Source organism: Oncorhynchus gorbuscha, linkage group LG18 (genome assembly GCF_021184085.1).
Source record: "Oncorhynchus gorbuscha isolate QuinsamMale2020 ecotype Even-year linkage group LG18, OgorEven_v1.0, whole genome shotgun sequence".
NCBI classification, from domain to species: Eukaryota; Metazoa; Chordata; class Actinopteri; order Salmoniformes; family Salmonidae; genus Oncorhynchus; species Oncorhynchus gorbuscha.
This window is the reverse complement of record NC_060190.1, coordinates 52,002,531-52,020,551: the sequence shown is the minus strand read 5'-3', so window position 1 is coordinate 52,020,551 and position 18,021 is coordinate 52,002,531. Positions and strand designations below refer to the sequence as shown.

Below are 18,021 nucleotides of genomic sequence, written 5' to 3'. Positions count from 1 at the left end.
TTTCCAGGTTGATTCATTCTCTTCACATTGCATTTTTTTGTTGGAATGATGTGAGAAGAAAATACGTTGATTCAACCAGTTTTTGCCAAGTGGGATCGACATGTAGATCTCTCCGTCAAAAATATATCCCCAACATTATTCTCTCTTTTTTTATCAATAGTGTAGGAAGGATGAGAAAATGACAAACATGTTCACATAAGCAAAACAGTTGTCTTTCAAATTCCTGTGACCGAGTAGGCCACACAGTAATATCGGAACGTATAACAGTACAGGAGTCACTGCTATGTCTTTTGGACATACAAGTAACTGCCAAAATGAAGGAAACAGTAAATTATGCTTCGCGTGATGTATACAAATGCCCAGTTGCCCATTATTTTGACTACCATGGGTAGAATAAACCTCAGTTAATTGGAAAGAGGGGTCTCAAAGGATTATAGGGGGTTTAAAGGGTGTTTATGTGGTAGGTGATGTCTGTAGCAAATTGAGTTACAAAACAATGATGTATCTGCTAAAATCAACTATAATTATGAGAACAAAGATGTCTAGTTTTTGGTAAAGTGTCTTATTTCAAATACATTTTAACATTTTCACCCCAAATTTGTACTGAAATGCATCCGGATTAAATTCTTGGGTCACTAGTGGCCTCCTGAGTGGCACAGTGGTCTAAGGCAATGCATCACAGTGCTTGAGGTGTCACTACAGCCCTGGGTTCAATCCCAGGCTGAGGCAGCGCACAATTGGCCCAGGGGAGGGTTTGGCCGGATGAGATTTCCTTGTCCCATTGCACTCTAGTGACTCCTTGTGGTGGGCCAGGCACCTGCAAACTGACCTCAGTTGCTAGCTCGACGGTGTTGCTGAAACATGTCAGTGACAAAATCGAAATTAAAGAAAAGTGATCTTGCAAATTCATCAGACTATGGCTGAAATAGGCTTTTAGAAGTGCAGTCTATTTTTTTATATATATATTATTTTTTACTTATCCTTAAATCCTTTGGTGTGCTTATGAATGTACCCTTTTTCCACTCCTATCGATACAATTATTTTAGTATGTCATACAAAAGTGTTACTGTGCACATGGCCACCGTAAGATGTTTTAGAGTGTGGGTGCTGAGGAGTATTTTCTCCACTCATTCAGGGGTAATAAAGGCCTTGTGCACTAATCTTATCAGGGGGTGCTGCAAAACCCCTACATCCTGCTGCTATTTAGGTTTAAAAAGGATTTCTGTCCTTACTAAATGTATAATGTGATATATTTTAACATTACACATTTTTAACACACAAAAAAACATTTAATGAATAAAATATTTGATCAGTCATCCTTCTCAAATGAAGGGGTTGATGATGCAATCTTTGCAAGAGGGATGGAATCTGATTTCCTCGGTCCTCAACTCGTGGCTCAGTTATTTAATTTAGGGTAAGTGGAGTTAGCCTGCCTCAGAGCAGGTTAGGATTAGTTGCTATATAAAGGCGTCGTTGCTATATAAATTTACCTGGCCAAAAGGTGAGCCACTTTCGTATGACTGGTTATCCTGAGTTGAACTCAGAGTTGACCAAAGTTACCTTGCTGACTCCTCAAACCTGCTTAGTAGGAGACCCCTCAGATCTCAACCCGATTGAACACTGATGGTAGATTCTGGAGCGGCGCCCAAGACAGAGTTTTCCACTAGCATCAACAAAACACCAAATTATGGAATTTCTCGTGGTTGAAGGGTGTCACATCCGTCCAAGAGCTCCAGACACTTGCAGAATCTATGCCAAGGGGCATTGAAGCTGTTCTGGCGGTTCATAGTTGCCCAGCGCCCTATTACGACTGTTGGTGTTTCCTTTACTCTGGCAGTTACCTGTATGTAGTATCTGTTATCAAATATAACTATGTGTTCATTCCGAGACAAAGGGCTATCTGAGTCTGACCCCTCAGAGAAAACCATGTGTTTGTCACACACACAGGAACAGCATCTCTCCACAACAGGAGTGTGAAATCACCATGTTCCAACAGCGACGGAGTGGGGCTCCCAAAGGGAACAAATATCTGTGCACCCGGTGTACATCATGCAAAGCACTGAACCCTCTATTCATGGGTCACTCTCAGGAAATCAATGTTTCTATCCGGCTGTTGCAGTTGCTGGAACGAGAGTATAACTTGTGTAATCATCTAAAGACATCTAGAATGAGGAGAGAACTGCATTGGTCTGACTTTTAAATGAAAATCATATCAGAGGCATTAACCACCTTTTGGACATCTTTTATAACTGCAATCCATCACAAATAATTACACAATTTTCCTTTACTCAAATAAATACAGTATACTTTTAGAGTCTCTGTTTCATTTTACCAGACCTGATAGCCTACTACAATTCAACAAATGTATGTATTTTCAATCGTTAATGCCTGAAAAATAACTGAACATTACATTAGATAGGCAATATAAATATTTAAATCAATATGTATTGATTTTGATACACATCCTGGGCCATGATGTTTCTATAAAAAAATACATTAGACGTGTGTGACTGTATCTTAAATCCATTAAAACTATCATAAGCGTAAACTGTACAACTTTACATGCAAAAATATCCTTGTTCTCGTGTTTATAACGCCCTTCAAGAGCTCGGACAGTGCAGCGTAGTCCACTTGCGCCATCTGGTGGACAGTAACACAAATTAGAGGAAACGCTTCAAGGAACATCACTTCCTGTTTAAAAATGGCTGTGCAAGTACGACTTTACGTAATATAGAGAACGTTATTGAGCTTTTACATATTCGTTTGACCTCTTTTGCAGCGTATACATAAACATGGTCCGTCTATGTAAGTATGGTCCGCTTGCTATTTAGCTAACACTGTCAACATGGGCTAGCTAATAAGCAGGAGTGGTAGTAGTAAGCCTATACGTTAGCACGATGTTGCTGTAACGTTACTGTGTAGTTAGCTAGGCTAGCCTCAGTGATTGGTATAGCTAACATTATGATATTTCTAATAAGTAGCCTTATGTCCCTTTCGTGGAATTCAAAACAGATACGTAGCTACATCATAGCTAGGTATTGAGTTGCGTTATGGGATGGTATGCAAGTCTTTAGGTAGGTAGCTATCGGTCCAGGGATAGGGTTATAGCTAGCTAATTAGTATTCTCTTGGTTACTTTGATTAAAAATAAATAAATGACGCGCTAATGACTTATTGTCGTGAAATACTGTCGATGATTTTCACATTATGTTTAAACAGAGTTCCATCATGTTTCACCGTGGATGTGGTGAAGGTTTCGAGTATATTGCAGATACTGATGTGTTGTGCGGCCTGACGTTTGCCATAAACATTTCATGAATCCCTAATTAACCCGCCTAAGCACCTGGTAACGTTCAAACTATTTACATGACAAACTGACTGAATTGACCATAGACGGACCCTAGTGATGAAAATAACTTACCAACCAAACGGCTAATGACATACTTTTTCACACTGATTTCTTTTTAGAGAACATCCCAGTTCAAATACTGTTCTTTTTTTTTTTTTTTTTTTTAAATCTGGCAATTTATTTGCATATGCATTGTACCTTTTTTTAAATAAAACAATACATTCAGATTTTGTTGTGTTCTTACAGCATCCATCCTACTGAAGACATACCATGGAGGACACATTGTCATTAGATTGGCAATGGCTGGCCACCAACAGTCTAACAGACCTTTCTACCGCATTGTGGCAGCTTACAACAAGCGAGCACGAGACGGTAAATACATAGAACAGCTAGGATCTTATGACCCCCTGCCAAACATCTACAATGAGAAACTGGTCAGTTTCAACTCCGACCGGATCAAGCACTGGATGGGCTGTGGTGCACATCCAACGAAGCCTGTGGCCAAACTTTTAGGTGTGTTCTGTCTACACTCACCCTGAAAACACACACTTTCCAGGTTTATTGAAACAACCAATGTAAGGCCTACATCATGCAAAATACACTAAATCACAGGTTCATAAACTAACTTTTAACTGTACTCAATACCTCCACTAAAGTCTCAATGCTACCTTGGAATCTATGTGGTGTAAGTTATTGTCATCCCTCCCATCTCTGTTCCTGTAGGACTTGCTGGGTTCTTCCCCCTGCATCCCATGACGGTAACCGAGGCAGAGCGTCGCAGGGCCCTGGCAGAACAAGCAGAAGGAGCAGCTCCGGAGGAGGGAGTTAAGCAGCAGGAACTATGAGAGCTGCAGTGTTGGAACGTGTGGGACTGTCAAGCGTAGCAGGATGTGGGCAATGTGCACGAAGGACCGCCATATATGTCATCCCCCTCCCAAAAGGCTGACTGTTTCCAGTGAAAGCCTTTGTTCTATGTGTAACTATGGATATTCAGAAGCAGTGCTTTTCCTTTTTTATGGAACCAGTGTATTCACATCTTTATAGCAATACATTTGTTTAATAAACACTTTCTTGTGGTTCACGTTATAAATTACCATACTTTCAGTCTTTCCAAATCATACCTTTTTTGGAGTAACATTTGCTAAATGCCACTTTGCTCAATGAATGCTTTGAATACTGTTTTCAGAAAGTAGGGGATTTTGCAATAGCTCAGTCGCTTATCAATTAATGGTCAAAGCAAGTATTTTTTGTTTGTTTATGGTTTGGCTGTGTTTACAGATATTCCACAACTGACATGTTTCCAAGGTAAAACAAATATGAATGTAGCTAGTTGTGTAATGTTAAAAGGCCCCTGTGGTAAATCATTAAACTGTTTGATGCAATATTTAAGTTCCTCTAACACAGGAGAGTAATACAATAGGTGGGTGGGTATGTTGACAGGATCGGCAATGATTTAACTTCCTCTCTTTTGTTCAATGTGGCATTTATTGCCTACCATCCCTAGGACTTTCTTAGTTTCACCATCTTAATGGACAGTTCATGGTGACACTTCAAATACTTTAACACAAGTATTTTAATGCATTACATTCTCAATTGGCGAGAGACTGCTGTTCCAACAAGGAAACTAAAGCATTTGAATCAAGTTTCAAGTGCTTATTGTCACATGTACAGTGAAAAGCCTTTCTTGCTGGCTCTTTCCCAACAATGCAGTAATCAATATCAGTAGTACAATAAAACGAAGTCAAGTAGAACAAAAACACATGACAAACAGAACACACACACACAAGCTATATACAGGGTCAGTTACAATACCATAATTACAATGTGCAGGGAGGTAGTGGTAAGGTTAGATATGTATAGAGGTAAGGGGACTAGGCATCAGGATATATGATAAACAGTAGCAGCAGAAATTTTGCTACGTTACAGCCTTATTCTAAAATGGATGAAATAAAACATTTACCTCATCCATCTACACACAACACCCATAATGACAAAGCCAAAACAAGTTTTTAGAAATGTTTGTAAAATTATTGAAATACAGAAATACCTTATTTACATAAGTATTCAGACCCTTTGCTTTGAGACTCGCAATTGAGCTCAGGTGCATCCGGTTTCCATTGATCATCCTTGAGATGTTTCCACAACTTGATTGGAGTCCACTTGTGGTCAATTTAATTGATTGGACATGATTTGAAAAGGAACACACCTGTCTATATAAGGTCCCACAGTTGACAGTGCATGTCAGATCAAAAACCAAGCCACGAGGATGAAGGGATTATCCGTAGAGCTCTGAGACAGGATTGTGCCGAGGCACAGATCTGGGTAAGGGTACCAAACTATTTTTGCAGCATTGAAGGTCCCCAAAAACACAGTGGCCATCATTCTTAAATGTAAGAAGTTTAGAACCACCAAGACTCTTCCTAGAGCTGGCCTCCCAGCCAAATTGAGTAATCGAGGTAGAAAGGCCTTGGTCAGGGAGGTGACCAAGAACCCGATGGTCACCAACAGAGCTCCAGAGTTAATCTGTGGGGATGGGAGAACCTTCCAGAAGGACAACCATCTCTACAGCACTCCACCAATCAGACCTTTTTGGTAGAGCGGCCACTCAGTAAAAGGCACATGACAGCCCGCTTGGAGTTTGCCAAAAGGCACCTAAAGGACTCAGAATATTTGAGAAAAAACATTCTCTGGTCTGATGAAACCAAGATTGGCCTGAATGCCAAGCGTCACCTCTGGAGGAAACCTGTCACCATCCCTACGGTGAAGCATGGTGGTGGCAGCATCAGGCTGTGGGATGTTTTTCAGCGACAGGGACTGGGAGACTAGTCAGGATTGAGGGAAAGATGAACAGAGCAAAGTACAGAGAAATCCTTGATGAAAACCTGCTCCAAAATCGGCTCCCTAAGCATACAGCCAAGACAAAGCAGGAGTGGCTTCGGGACAAGTCTCTGAATGTCCTTGAGTGGCCCAGCCTTGAACCCGATTGAACATCTCTGGAAAGACCTGAAAATAGCTGTGCAGTGACGCTCCCATTCAACCTGACAGAGCTTGAGAGGATCTGCAGAGAAGATTTGGAAAAACTCTCCAAATAAAGTTGTGCCAAGCTTGTAGCGTCATACCCAAGAAGACTCAATGCTGTAATTGATGCCAAAGGTGCTTCAACAAGGTACTGAGTAAAGGGTCTGAATACTTATGTAAATGAGCTATTTCAGTGAATGATGTCTAAACCTGTTTTTGCTTTGTCATTACGGGATATTGTGTGTAGATTGATGAGGGAAAAAACTATTTCATCCATTTTAGAATAAGGCTTTAACTTATCAAAATGTGTAAAATGTCAAGGGGTCTGAATACTTTCTGAATGTATATGGTGATTGCATATGAGTGTGTGTAGAGTCGGTATGAATGTGTGGTGTGTGTGTGTGTGTGAGCAAATGAATTGTGTGTGTGTGTATTGGAGTGTCAGTGTCCGGGAGTGTGTATCGATATCACATGATTGATATTGATCCAGAGATATCTGGTGTGTTCGTGGTGTACTAAACCATATGTTGCAAATATTAAGAACCCACCTGAACAATCACCTGACCATGAAAAGACGAAGTCATTCAGAATTTCAGCGTAACCTAATGTTTTTATTTATTTACTATGGCAGGTTTATAGCCTCAATCAGATGTTTGGATATGTGACTGCTCTTGATCAAGAGATGCTTGTTTAAACTGGATCAAATCAAAATGTATGTCACGTGTTGAATACTTACAAGCCCCTAACCAACAATGCAGTTGAAAAAATATGAATAAGAAATAAAAGGAACAAGTAATTAAAGAGCAGCAGTAAAATAACAATAGCGAGACTATATACAGGGGGTACTGGTACAGAGTCAATGTGCAAGGGCACCGGTTAGTTGAGGTAATATGCACATTTAGGTAGTGTTATTAAGGTGACTATACATAGATAATAACAGAGAGTAGCAGCAGCGTATAAGGGGGGGGGGGTAAATGCAAATAGTCTGTGTTGCCATTTGATTCGATGTTCAGGAGTCTTATGGCTTGGGGGTAGAAGCTGTTTACAAGCCTCTTGGACCTAGACTTGGCGCTCCGGTACCGCTTGCCGTGCTATAGCAGAGAGGACAGTCTATGACTAGGGTGGCTGGAGTCTTTTTTTTTTTTGCCTTCCTCTGATACCGCATGGTATAGAGGTCCTAGATGGCAGGAAGCTTTGCCCCAGTGATGTACTGGGCCGTACGCACTACCCTCTGTAGTGCCTTGCGGTCGGAGGCCGAGCAGTTGCTATACCAGGCAGTGTGCAACCAGTCAGGATGCTCTCGATGGTGCAGCTGTAGAACCTTTTGAGGATCTGAGGACCCATGCCAAATCTTTTCAGTCTCCTGAGGGGGAATAGGTTTTGTTGTGCCCTGTTCACGACTGTCTTGATGTGCTTGGATAATGTTAGTTTGTTGGTGATGAGGACACCAAGGAACGGGTGATGATTTAACAAAAGTGCATTCATGTCAGGGTATATGCATCAGTTTGGGCCGCCTGGCCCAAATTTTGTTGCCTAAAAGAACATCCAATAGTCAAAGGTATATGAAATACAAATGGTATAGAGAGAAATAGTCCTATAATAACTACAACCTAAAACTTCTTAACTGGAAATATTGAAGACTCATGTTAAAACGAACCACCAGATTTCATATGTTCTCATGTTCTGAACAAGGAACTTAAAACGTTAGCTTTTTTTACATGGCACATATTGCACTTTTACTTTCTTCTCCAACACTTTGTTTTTGCATTATTTAAACCAAAGGGAACATGTTTCATTATTTATTTGAGACTAAATTGATTTTATTTATGCATTATAATAAGTTAAAATAAGTGTTAATTCAGCATTGTTGTAATTGTCATTATTACAAATACATAAATAGATAGACAAAATCGGTTGATTTTAATAGGTATTGGCTATTTTTGGTCCTCCAATAATCGGTATCGGTATCAGCATTAAAAAATCATAATCGGTTGACCTCTAGTGTGTAACCTTTATTTAACTAGCCAAGTCAGTTAAGAACAAATTCTTATTTACAATGACGGCCTACGCAAAGCTAAACCCGGACGACGTTGTGTCGCTGTGCCAATTGTGCGCTGCCCTATCGGACTCCCAATCACAGCCGGATGTGATACAGCCTGGATTTCGAACCAGGGACTGTAGTGACACCTCTTGCACTGAGATGCAATGCCTTAGACCGCTGAATCCATGTGTGTGTGTGTTAACTATTTAACTCTACTAGAATGCTTAAAAGGCCGCAAAAATGTCAAATATCAGTTATCGGTATCAGGTTTTTTGGGAAGGAAAAAAATGTCATATCGGAGCATCACTAGAAATTACGGATTGCCTGTTATCCACTCATCTTTCCCTTATGCCATAGTTTGTACAACTCAGTTGTTAGTAGAAACCTCATTTGTCTAAGTAAGGCAGCCAAAAAAAACAACAAAAAAAACCTGGATAACACTCGCCAGCCCAGCCCCCCTGCCCCATCCACCGCTGCCCCCTGGACACTGATCTCTTGGCTACATAGCTGACGCACACTGGACTGTCCATTAATCACGTTACTCCAATCTGCTTGTTTGTTTTATCTGTCGGCCCAGTTGCCTAGTCAACGCCATTTTACCTGCTGTTTGTTGTGCTAGCTGATTAGCCTCGCCCACTGTTTTTAGCTAGCTTTCTCAATTCAACACCTGTGACTACTGTATGCCTCGCTGTATGTCTCTCTCAAATGTCAATATGCCTTGTATACTGTTGTTCAGGTTAGTTATCATTGTTTTAGTTCACAATGGAGCCCCTAGATCCACTCTGCATACCCCTGTTACCTCCCTTGTCCCACCCCCCCACACATGCGGTGACATCACCCATTACAACCAGCATGTCCAGAGATACAACCTCTCTCATCATCACCCAGTGCCTGGGCTTACCTCCGCTGTACCCGCACCCCACCATACCCCTGTCTGCGCATTATGCCCTGAATATATTCTACCATGCCCAGAAACCTGCTCCTCTTATCCTCTGCCCCCAACGCTCTAGGCGACCAGTTTTGATAGCCTTTAGCCGTACCCTCATACTACTCCTTCTCTGTTCCGCGGGTGATGTGGAGGTAAACCCAGGCCCCGCATGTCCCCAGGTACCCTCATTTGTTGACTTCTGTGATCGAAACATCTTGGTTTCATGCATGTCAACATCAGAAGCCTCCTCCCTAAGTTTGTTTTACTCACTGCTTTAGCACACTCTGCTAACCCTGATGTCCTTGCCGTGTCTGAATCCTGGCTCAGGAAGGCCACCAAAAATTCAGAGATTTCCATACCCAACTATAACATCTTCCGTCAAGATAGAACTGCCAAAGGGGGCGGAGTCGCAGTCTACTGCAGAGAGCCTGCAAAGTAATGTCATACTTTCCAGGTCCATACCCAAACAGCTTGAACTACTAATTTTGAAAATTACTCTCTCCAGAAACAAGTCTCTCACTGTTGCCGCCTGCTACCGACCCCCCTCAGCTCCCAGCTGTGCCCTGGACACCATTGGTGAATTGATTGCCCCCCATCTAGCTTCAGAGTTCGTTCTGTTAGGTGACCTAAACTGGGATATGCTTAACACCCCGGCAGTCCTACAATCTAAGCTAGATGCCCTCAATCTCACTCAAATCATCAAGGAACCCACCAGGTACAACCCTAACTCTGTAAACAAGGGCACCCTCATAGACGTCATCCTGACCAACTGGCCCTCCAAATATACCTCTGCTGTCTTCAACCAGGATCTCAGCGATCACTGCCTCATCGCCTGTATCCGCCACGGAGCCGCAGTCAAACGACCACCCCTCATCACTGTCAAACGCTCCCTAAAACACTTCTGTGAGCAGGCCTTTCTAATCGACCTGGCCCTGGTATCCTGGAAGGACATTGACCTCATCCCGTCAGTTGAGGATGCATGGTCATTCTTTAAAAGTAACTTCCTCACCATTTTAGATAAGCATGCTCCGTTCAAAAAATGCAGAACCAAGAACAGATACAGCCCTTGGTTCACTCCAGACCTGACTGCCCTCGACCAGCACAAAAACATCCTGTGGCGGACTGCAATAGCATCGAATAGCCCCCTTGATATGCAACTGTTCAGGGAAGTCAGGAACCAATACACGCAGTCAGTCAGGAAAGCTAAGGCCAGCTTCTTCAGGCAGAAGTTTGCATCCTGTAGCTCCAACTCCACAAAGTTCTGGGACACTGTGAAGTCCATGGAGAACAAGAGCACCTCCTCCCAGCTGCCCACTGCACTGAGGCTAGGAAACACGGTCTCCACCGATAAATCCATGATTATCGAAAACTTCAATAAGCACTTCTCAACGGCTGGCCATGCCTTCCGCCTGGCTACTCCAACCTCTGCCAACAGCTCCGCCCCCCCCGTAGCTCCTCACCCAAGCCTCTCCAGGTTCTCCTTTACCCAAATCCAGATAGCAGATGTTCTGAAAGAGCTGCAAAACCTGGACCCGTACAAATCAGCTGGGCTTGACAATCTGGACCCGCTATTTCTGAAACTATCTGCCGCCATTGTCGCAACCCCTATTACCAGCCTGTTCAACCTCTCTTTCATATCGTCTGAGATCCCCAAGGATTGGAAAGCTGCCGCAGTCATCCCCCTCTTTAAAGGGGGAGACACCCTGGACCCAAACTGTTACAGACCTATATCCATCCTGCCCTGCCTATCTAAGGTCTTCGAAAGCCAAGTCAACAAACAGGTCACTGACCATCTCGAATCCCACCGTACCTTCTCCGCTGTGCAATCTGGTTTCCGAGCCGGTCACAGGTGCACCTCAGCCACACTCAAGGTACTAAACGATATCATAACCGCCATCGCTAAAAGACAGTACTGTGCAGCCGTCTTCATCGACCTCGCCAAGGCTTTCGACTCTGTCAATCACCATATTCTTATCGGCAGACTCAACAGCCTCGGTTTTTCGGATGACTGCCTTGCCTGGTTCACCAATTACTTTGCAGACAGAGTTCAGTGTGTCAAATCGGAGGGCATGCTGTCCGGTCCTCTGGCAGTCTCTATGGGGGTGCCACAGGGTTCAATTCTCGGGCTGACTCTTTTCTCTGTGTATATCAATGATGTTGCTCTTGCTGCGGGCGATTCCCTGATCCACCTCTACGCAGACGACACCATTCTATATACTTTCGGCCCGTCATTGGACACTGTGCTATCTAACCTCCAAACGAGCTTCAATGCCATACAGCACTCCTTCCGTGGCCTCCAACTGCTCTTAAACGCGAGTAAAACCAAATGCATGCTTTTCAACCGATCGCTGCCTGCACCCGCATGCCCGACTAGCATCACCACCCTGGATGGTTCCGACCTTGAATATGTGGACATCTATAAGTACCTAGGTGTCTGGCTAGACTGCAAACTCTCCTTCCAGACCCACATCAAACATCTCCAATCGAAAATCAAATCAAGAGTCGGCTTTCTATTCTGCAACAAAGCCTCCTTCACTCACGCTGCCAAGCTTACCCTAGTAAAACTGACTATCCTACCGATCCTCGACTTCGGCGATGTCATCTACAAAATGGCTTCCAACACTCTACTCAGCAAACTGGATGCAGTCTATCACAGTGCCATCCGTTTTGTCACTAAAGCACCTTATACCACCCACCACTGCGACTTGTATGCTCTAGTCGGCTGGCCCTCACTACATATTCGTCGCCAGACCCACTGGCTCCAGGTCATCTACAAGTCCATGCTAGGTAAAGCTCCGCCTTATCTCAGTTCACTGGTCACGATGGCAACACCCATCCGTAGCACGCGCTCCAGCAGGTGTATCTCACTGATCATCCCTAAAGCCAACACATCATTTGGCCGCCTTTCGTTCCAGTACTCTGCTGCCTGTGACTGGAATGAATTGCAAAAATCGCTGAAGTTGGAGACTTTTATCTCCCTCACCAACTTCAAACATCAGCTTTCCGAGCAGCTAACCGATCGCTGCAGCTGTACATAGTCTATAGGAAAATAGCCCACCCATTTTCACCTACCTCATTCCCATACTGTTTTTATACTGTTTTTATTTATTTATTTTTCTGCTCTTTTGCACACCAATATCTCTACCTGTACATAACCATCTGATCATTTATCACTCCAGTGTTAATCTGCAAAATTGTGTTATTCGCCTACCTCCTCATGCATTTTGCACACATTGTATATAGACTGCCCATTTTTTTCTACTGTGTTATTGACTTGTTAATTGTTTATTCCATGTGTAACTCTGTGTTGTCTGTTCACACTGCTATGCTTTATCTTGGCCAGGTCGCAGTTGCAAATGAGAACTTGTTCTCAACTAGCCTACCTGGTTAAATAAAGGTGAAATAAATAAAAATAAAATAAAAATATCAGCTATGTTTTTTTTAAAAGGCAGTGAATGAGACTGAATGAACTGCTTCGCTGCCAGACAAGGCTCCGCTGATTGCCAGAGTAGCGGTGGTAAGGATTCACTCCATGCTGCTGAAAAGAAAGCTCTGCTGTTAGGACAGCTTTATATAGGCCCTAAGTTTGTGGGCATCGTTTGTCACTGTTATAGTGCAATTAATGTATTGTGTCATGATGTGGCCCTCTTTGGGTATAACGAGTACCCTCCCTCTCTCTCTCTTACCTCCTCTCTCTCCCACTTACCAAGGCTCTGTTATCTCCGGTCGTAAATTCCATGAGGAGACTCTCTTCCCCCCCGGCCATGAGGTATAGAGAGAGGGTTCACAGTAGAACAAAGGAACTTCTTCTACCTCAGAACTTGAGAACTGAACAGTATCCATGTTTTGGAGAAAGTGTAAACGGTCGGTGGAGAATTCAGCTACGACCCGGTCCATTTTGTTTTATGATTGTGACCTGAGGAAAAACAATACAACCACATTACCATAACTCTGTTTATACAGGAGCCTCCGTTCTGAGGCTTGCATCTAATTATTGTATAAAATGAATGAGTAAAGATCAAACTATTTGTGAAATGCTGTTATGTGATTTTAAACCTTTAATGTGAGAGAATTGTATTTCTGTTTAAAGTTTCACTAAGTCATTGGCCCGCCCCCATGAGCACAGACATCGATCTGGCGTCATGGGACAGCTTTTCCACAGTTCCGAATAAAAACCCCACCTGGAGAAGTCAACTAAAGACCAAGCGTACCTCGATTACCGAGAGGGCTGAGGTTTTAATAGAGACCATGCCTACCTCGGTCAGCTGAGGGAGCTAAGGTTTGAGTAGAGACCAGAAAAACCTCGGAACAAGCTAAGGCTGTAATAGTTGCTGAATTTGTAACCATACTGTTACTGTAATTTAATTATGCCAATGTGTTTTCATTAATTGAAAACCCTTAATCTATTTTATGAGAATTTGTAAGATTATTGTTTGCATAAAATAGACTGAGACCAGTCTTTTCAATAATAGGTAACATCATTTATTCTCGGAGCGCGCTGCCACGTTACCACGAGTAACAGTTTATATACAAATAACATGACGTCATTTCAATGCTTAACAGGATCCCCTCCTCTCGACCAGGACAAAGTGAGGTGAAAACTTCATTTTAACTAACTAACACACTCCCAGGTAACTTTTGACCCCTCAACATTATCGATCACCGCTTAGCTGACAGTTCTAATTAACAGAGAACCAAGGAATGCACTCACTGTCTTATCTTAAACACCCCAGAGCTCAGTTTCGTCGGTTCAACCATAGGTTAACAACCTTATCTGTTTACACAGTCCACTTCTTTCTTCCTAGTTGGAATGGTGTTCATTAACTTTAATTACTCCTTGTCTGTGTCACACATTCCCCTTTTATGAACTCATATTGTTAATCAGACATAATAAAACAGAGTATAAGTTTACTTAGTTACAGTTCCATTTAAAATGATTTGTTCAGTCATTTAATCATAATTTTACTAACACATACCACGTGATTAAACTCTGAGACTATCGATACCGACAGAATAAGAGGAAATCTTTGATACTAATTACTAGTCTGCAGCTAGGAATTATGTACCATTGAATGCGAAGACCGACAACCGGCGAAACATCTATTCTATAAGAACATTTCTGAATGGAACTCTAAAGTATCCAGGGACGCAAAGAGAAGTTCAGATGAACATTCCAACAGAAAGACAGACTATACCAACAGAGATCATGACGACACACTGAGCGTAAATATATATATTCATTGCAATTATTCCCGAATGAGTGAGCGTTCACGTGCAAAGAATTAGCATTTCATATATTGTAATTATCAACTGTGTGGTATCTTTTGTCTTTCGCGCCCTTCTCAGTCCCTTTGTCTACCAAACCGTCATATCGGTTTAGACCACTAGGGCACATCCCCTATCATTTCCTTGTAACCATATCTACTTTGTTTGTTATGCATTTCTGTGATTGTTTAGTTAGTTAGTAAAATAAATGATTAAGACAATTGATGTATGGATGATTTATAGTAAAGACTGGTTTCGTGCAGATACCCAACGATTTATGACGTTCTGTCACGACTTCCGCCGAAGTCGGCCCTTCTCCTTGTTCGGGTGGTGTTCGGCGGTCGACATCACTGGCTTTCTAGTCACTACCAATCCATGTTTCTGTTTTGTCTGATTACACACACACCTGTTTTATATTCCCTATTTAGCCATCTGACATACATTTCTGTTCTGTCCGTGATTGTTTATGTCGTTAGTGGTTGTGTCGTGTTAGAGTTTTGTTGTATGTTCCATTTTAGAATTTTTCTTTATTCTTTGAGTAAACTCAGTTGGATTACTCCATACCTGTGTCCTGCGCCTGACTCCGCTTTCACTCTGCACCCAATCACTGACACGTTCGGAATGAGACTAACATGAGGTAAAGAATGATTCATTAATTAGAAGACTAATTGATCAGATATTAAAATATCTGAAAAGTTATATTAGGAAAATGATAACTTTGTAATCTGAAGATTTTCCTTGGTGCCCCAACATCCTAGTTAATTGCATTTACATGATTAGTTTAATCACGTAATAATAATTACAGAGAATAGATTTGATAAAATAAGTCTTCACTTTAATGATGCCAAAGACACAATTGTTTAGTGTTGTGTTATGCATGCCAGTAAAGCCACTACACAAAAAAAATGTTTGCCCCACCAAGATTGACATGCTGAAATCGCCACTGCGTAGTGCACACGTGCTTTTTCAATGACGTTTTCCTGTACTGAGTAAAAATCAAGTTCAATGTGTTTCCATCACATTTTCAACTCTACCGATAGTTTTGTGACAAAAACAGTTGCGTTTCATTTTTTTATTTAATCAGGCAAGTCAGTTAAGAACAAATTCTTATTTTCAATGACAGCCTAGTGGGTTAACTGCCTGTTCAGGGGTAGAACGACAGATTTGTACCTTGTCAGCTCGGGGGGTTTGAACTTGCAACCTTCCGGTTACAAGTCCAATGCTTTAACCACTAGGCTAACCTGCTGCGTTAAATAGCAAATGTGCCTATTCTGGTCTTGGCATGTGTGCTAGCTAACCAACAGCTTGCAGATACAGTACGGGAAGGCTAGGGTTAGGTTACTATACATGATTAGATTATCATGGATAAGAGAATATGTTTACTTGTCAAACGGCAGTCAGGCATCGGTCATCATGTCACCAGTATAAAACCCTCGATATTCATTAGAAAGGAGTATCAAGATCACCTTGCACTTCCACCACTTTGTTTCATCTGTAGCCAATAAACTGCATGTTTTCTCTGAATCCTAGTGGGATGACCCCACACCATATCATCTTGACTCAAAATTGACTTTTATATGATGCTTATTATAGCAATATTTGCACATAAAGGTGTTTCCACTGGCATTTCTCACATCATTCATTTTACTGACAAACCCACTGGGTACAGATGTCAATTCAACATCTATTCCACATTGGTTCAACATCATCTAATTGAAATGGCTTGGAAACAACGTCGATTCAACCAGTGTGCCCAGTGTGAGTCCACCAGGTTGAACAAACAATTTGTCTGCATTTATAAAATTGTCACAGCTGTCGTTTATACGGTATGACTTTACCCACATAAAAACTGTGGATGGAAACATGGTTTGTGATGTCAATGAAGGCACACCTAACAACACCCAGACCAAAATAAAAAAATGAGATCATCTCTCTGGAGAACAGGGAGGGTAAATGATGTCTGCTCAGGGCTTTGATTGTCCTTGTATTAGCCTCTGTAAGCCTATTGCTTATCACAAGGTGAATAATAAAGTACATAACAGATTACCAGTAAGTGTATTTCCTGTTTCAAGAGAAAAGGGAATCCAGCAAAAAATACATCTTTTCAGAAATGAGTTATACATGAGCAAACCGGTGTGGAAACCGGCACTGCCGGTTTATTCTGTGGTAAATCATCTATAATCTATGTGGTAAATATTGCCCAAGTGTCACAATCTGACCTTAGTTCCTTTTTTTATGTCTTTGTGTTAGGTTGGTCAGGGCGTGAGTTGGGGTGGGTAGTCTATGTTCTTTTTTCTATGTTATATTTCTACGTGTATGGTTCTCAATCAGAGGCAGCTGTCGTTCGTTGTCTCTGATTGAGAATCATACTTAGGTAGCCTGTTTTCCCCATTTTGGTTGTGGGTGTTTAATTTCTGTTTAGTGTCTGTTCACCTGGCAAAACTGTTTCGTTTTCACTTCGTTGTTATTTTGTGTAGTGTTCAGTTATTCAATTAAATTATGACGAACACTTACCACGCTGCATATTGGTTCGATCCTTCTTACTCTTCCTCAGATGACGAGGGATATCGTTACACCAAGTGACTGACTCGCTGTTCTCCTTCATCTCTGATTGATGAACGGCCTGTAAATTTGACATGAACAACATTTGAACTGCAGTCTACTTGACCTTCGTGTAAATGCATTGATGCAACTGATAAGCAGGAAGACATTTTAGCATGTGGAGAGGTTATACATTTGAAAAATAATTTAACCACATGTAGTTTCAGAACATAATAATTCACGAGGGTTATAAGTGCATATAGTTAATAGCATACCCTCATGCTATATTAAATTCAAAGGAATTAAAAAGTCCCAATAACTTCTGTAACCTTGATACACATTTTGTGTTTACATAGTCATTGCCCTTGTCAATTCAAAGATTATATTTATTTTGATAAAACATTTAAATACTGATAAGTGACAATATCCTTCTCTAGCCACCTAACAATGGTAAGTAATACAGGTAATATTGACTTTAGATGGCTTGAAAACTTTCAAGAGGTTTCAGGTGGAACAAGGCAAATAAATTCCGATATCCCATCCACATTATCGCACAACTATCAGAGTGATTGTTTTGTGTAGAACTACTGTCAATAGGCTTTAAGGCTTTATTAATTCCTTAACATTGGAGCTTGCTCCAAAGGCACACTCTTGGCACTTTTGTCTGTAATTTATAGTCCAGCAGGTGTGATAATTTGGTGGATATTTTGTATTCAAAGATTGTGCTTTTGGTATACATGATGAATGAAGATTTCTACATTGATCTGGATTTGTGGACTAAGATTTTCAACTTGATTGTTGTCTACACATTAACTGATTTTAGCAACAGCCTGAGGAATTTCTCAAAGCGTACACTTTTGTATAAAAATAAGTGCAAGGC

The 18,021-nt window shown here is 41.6% G+C and overlaps 1 protein-coding gene across 1 annotated transcript; it reads left to right on the top strand.

Moving 5' to 3' along the window:
* The first annotated feature begins 2,647 nt into the window (after positions 1-2,647).
* On the top strand, positions 2,648-4,434 carry mrps16 (mitochondrial ribosomal protein S16). The gene is made up of 3 exons (XM_046311388.1): positions 2,648-2,805; positions 3,595-3,861; positions 4,072-4,434. Exons 1-3 carry the CDS (start codon positions 2,793-2,795, stop codon positions 4,191-4,193), a joined length of 402 nt encoding a protein of 133 aa, XP_046167344.1. The 5' UTR covers positions 2,648-2,792; the 3' UTR covers positions 4,194-4,434.
* Positions 4,435-18,021: the final 13,587 nt, after the last annotated feature.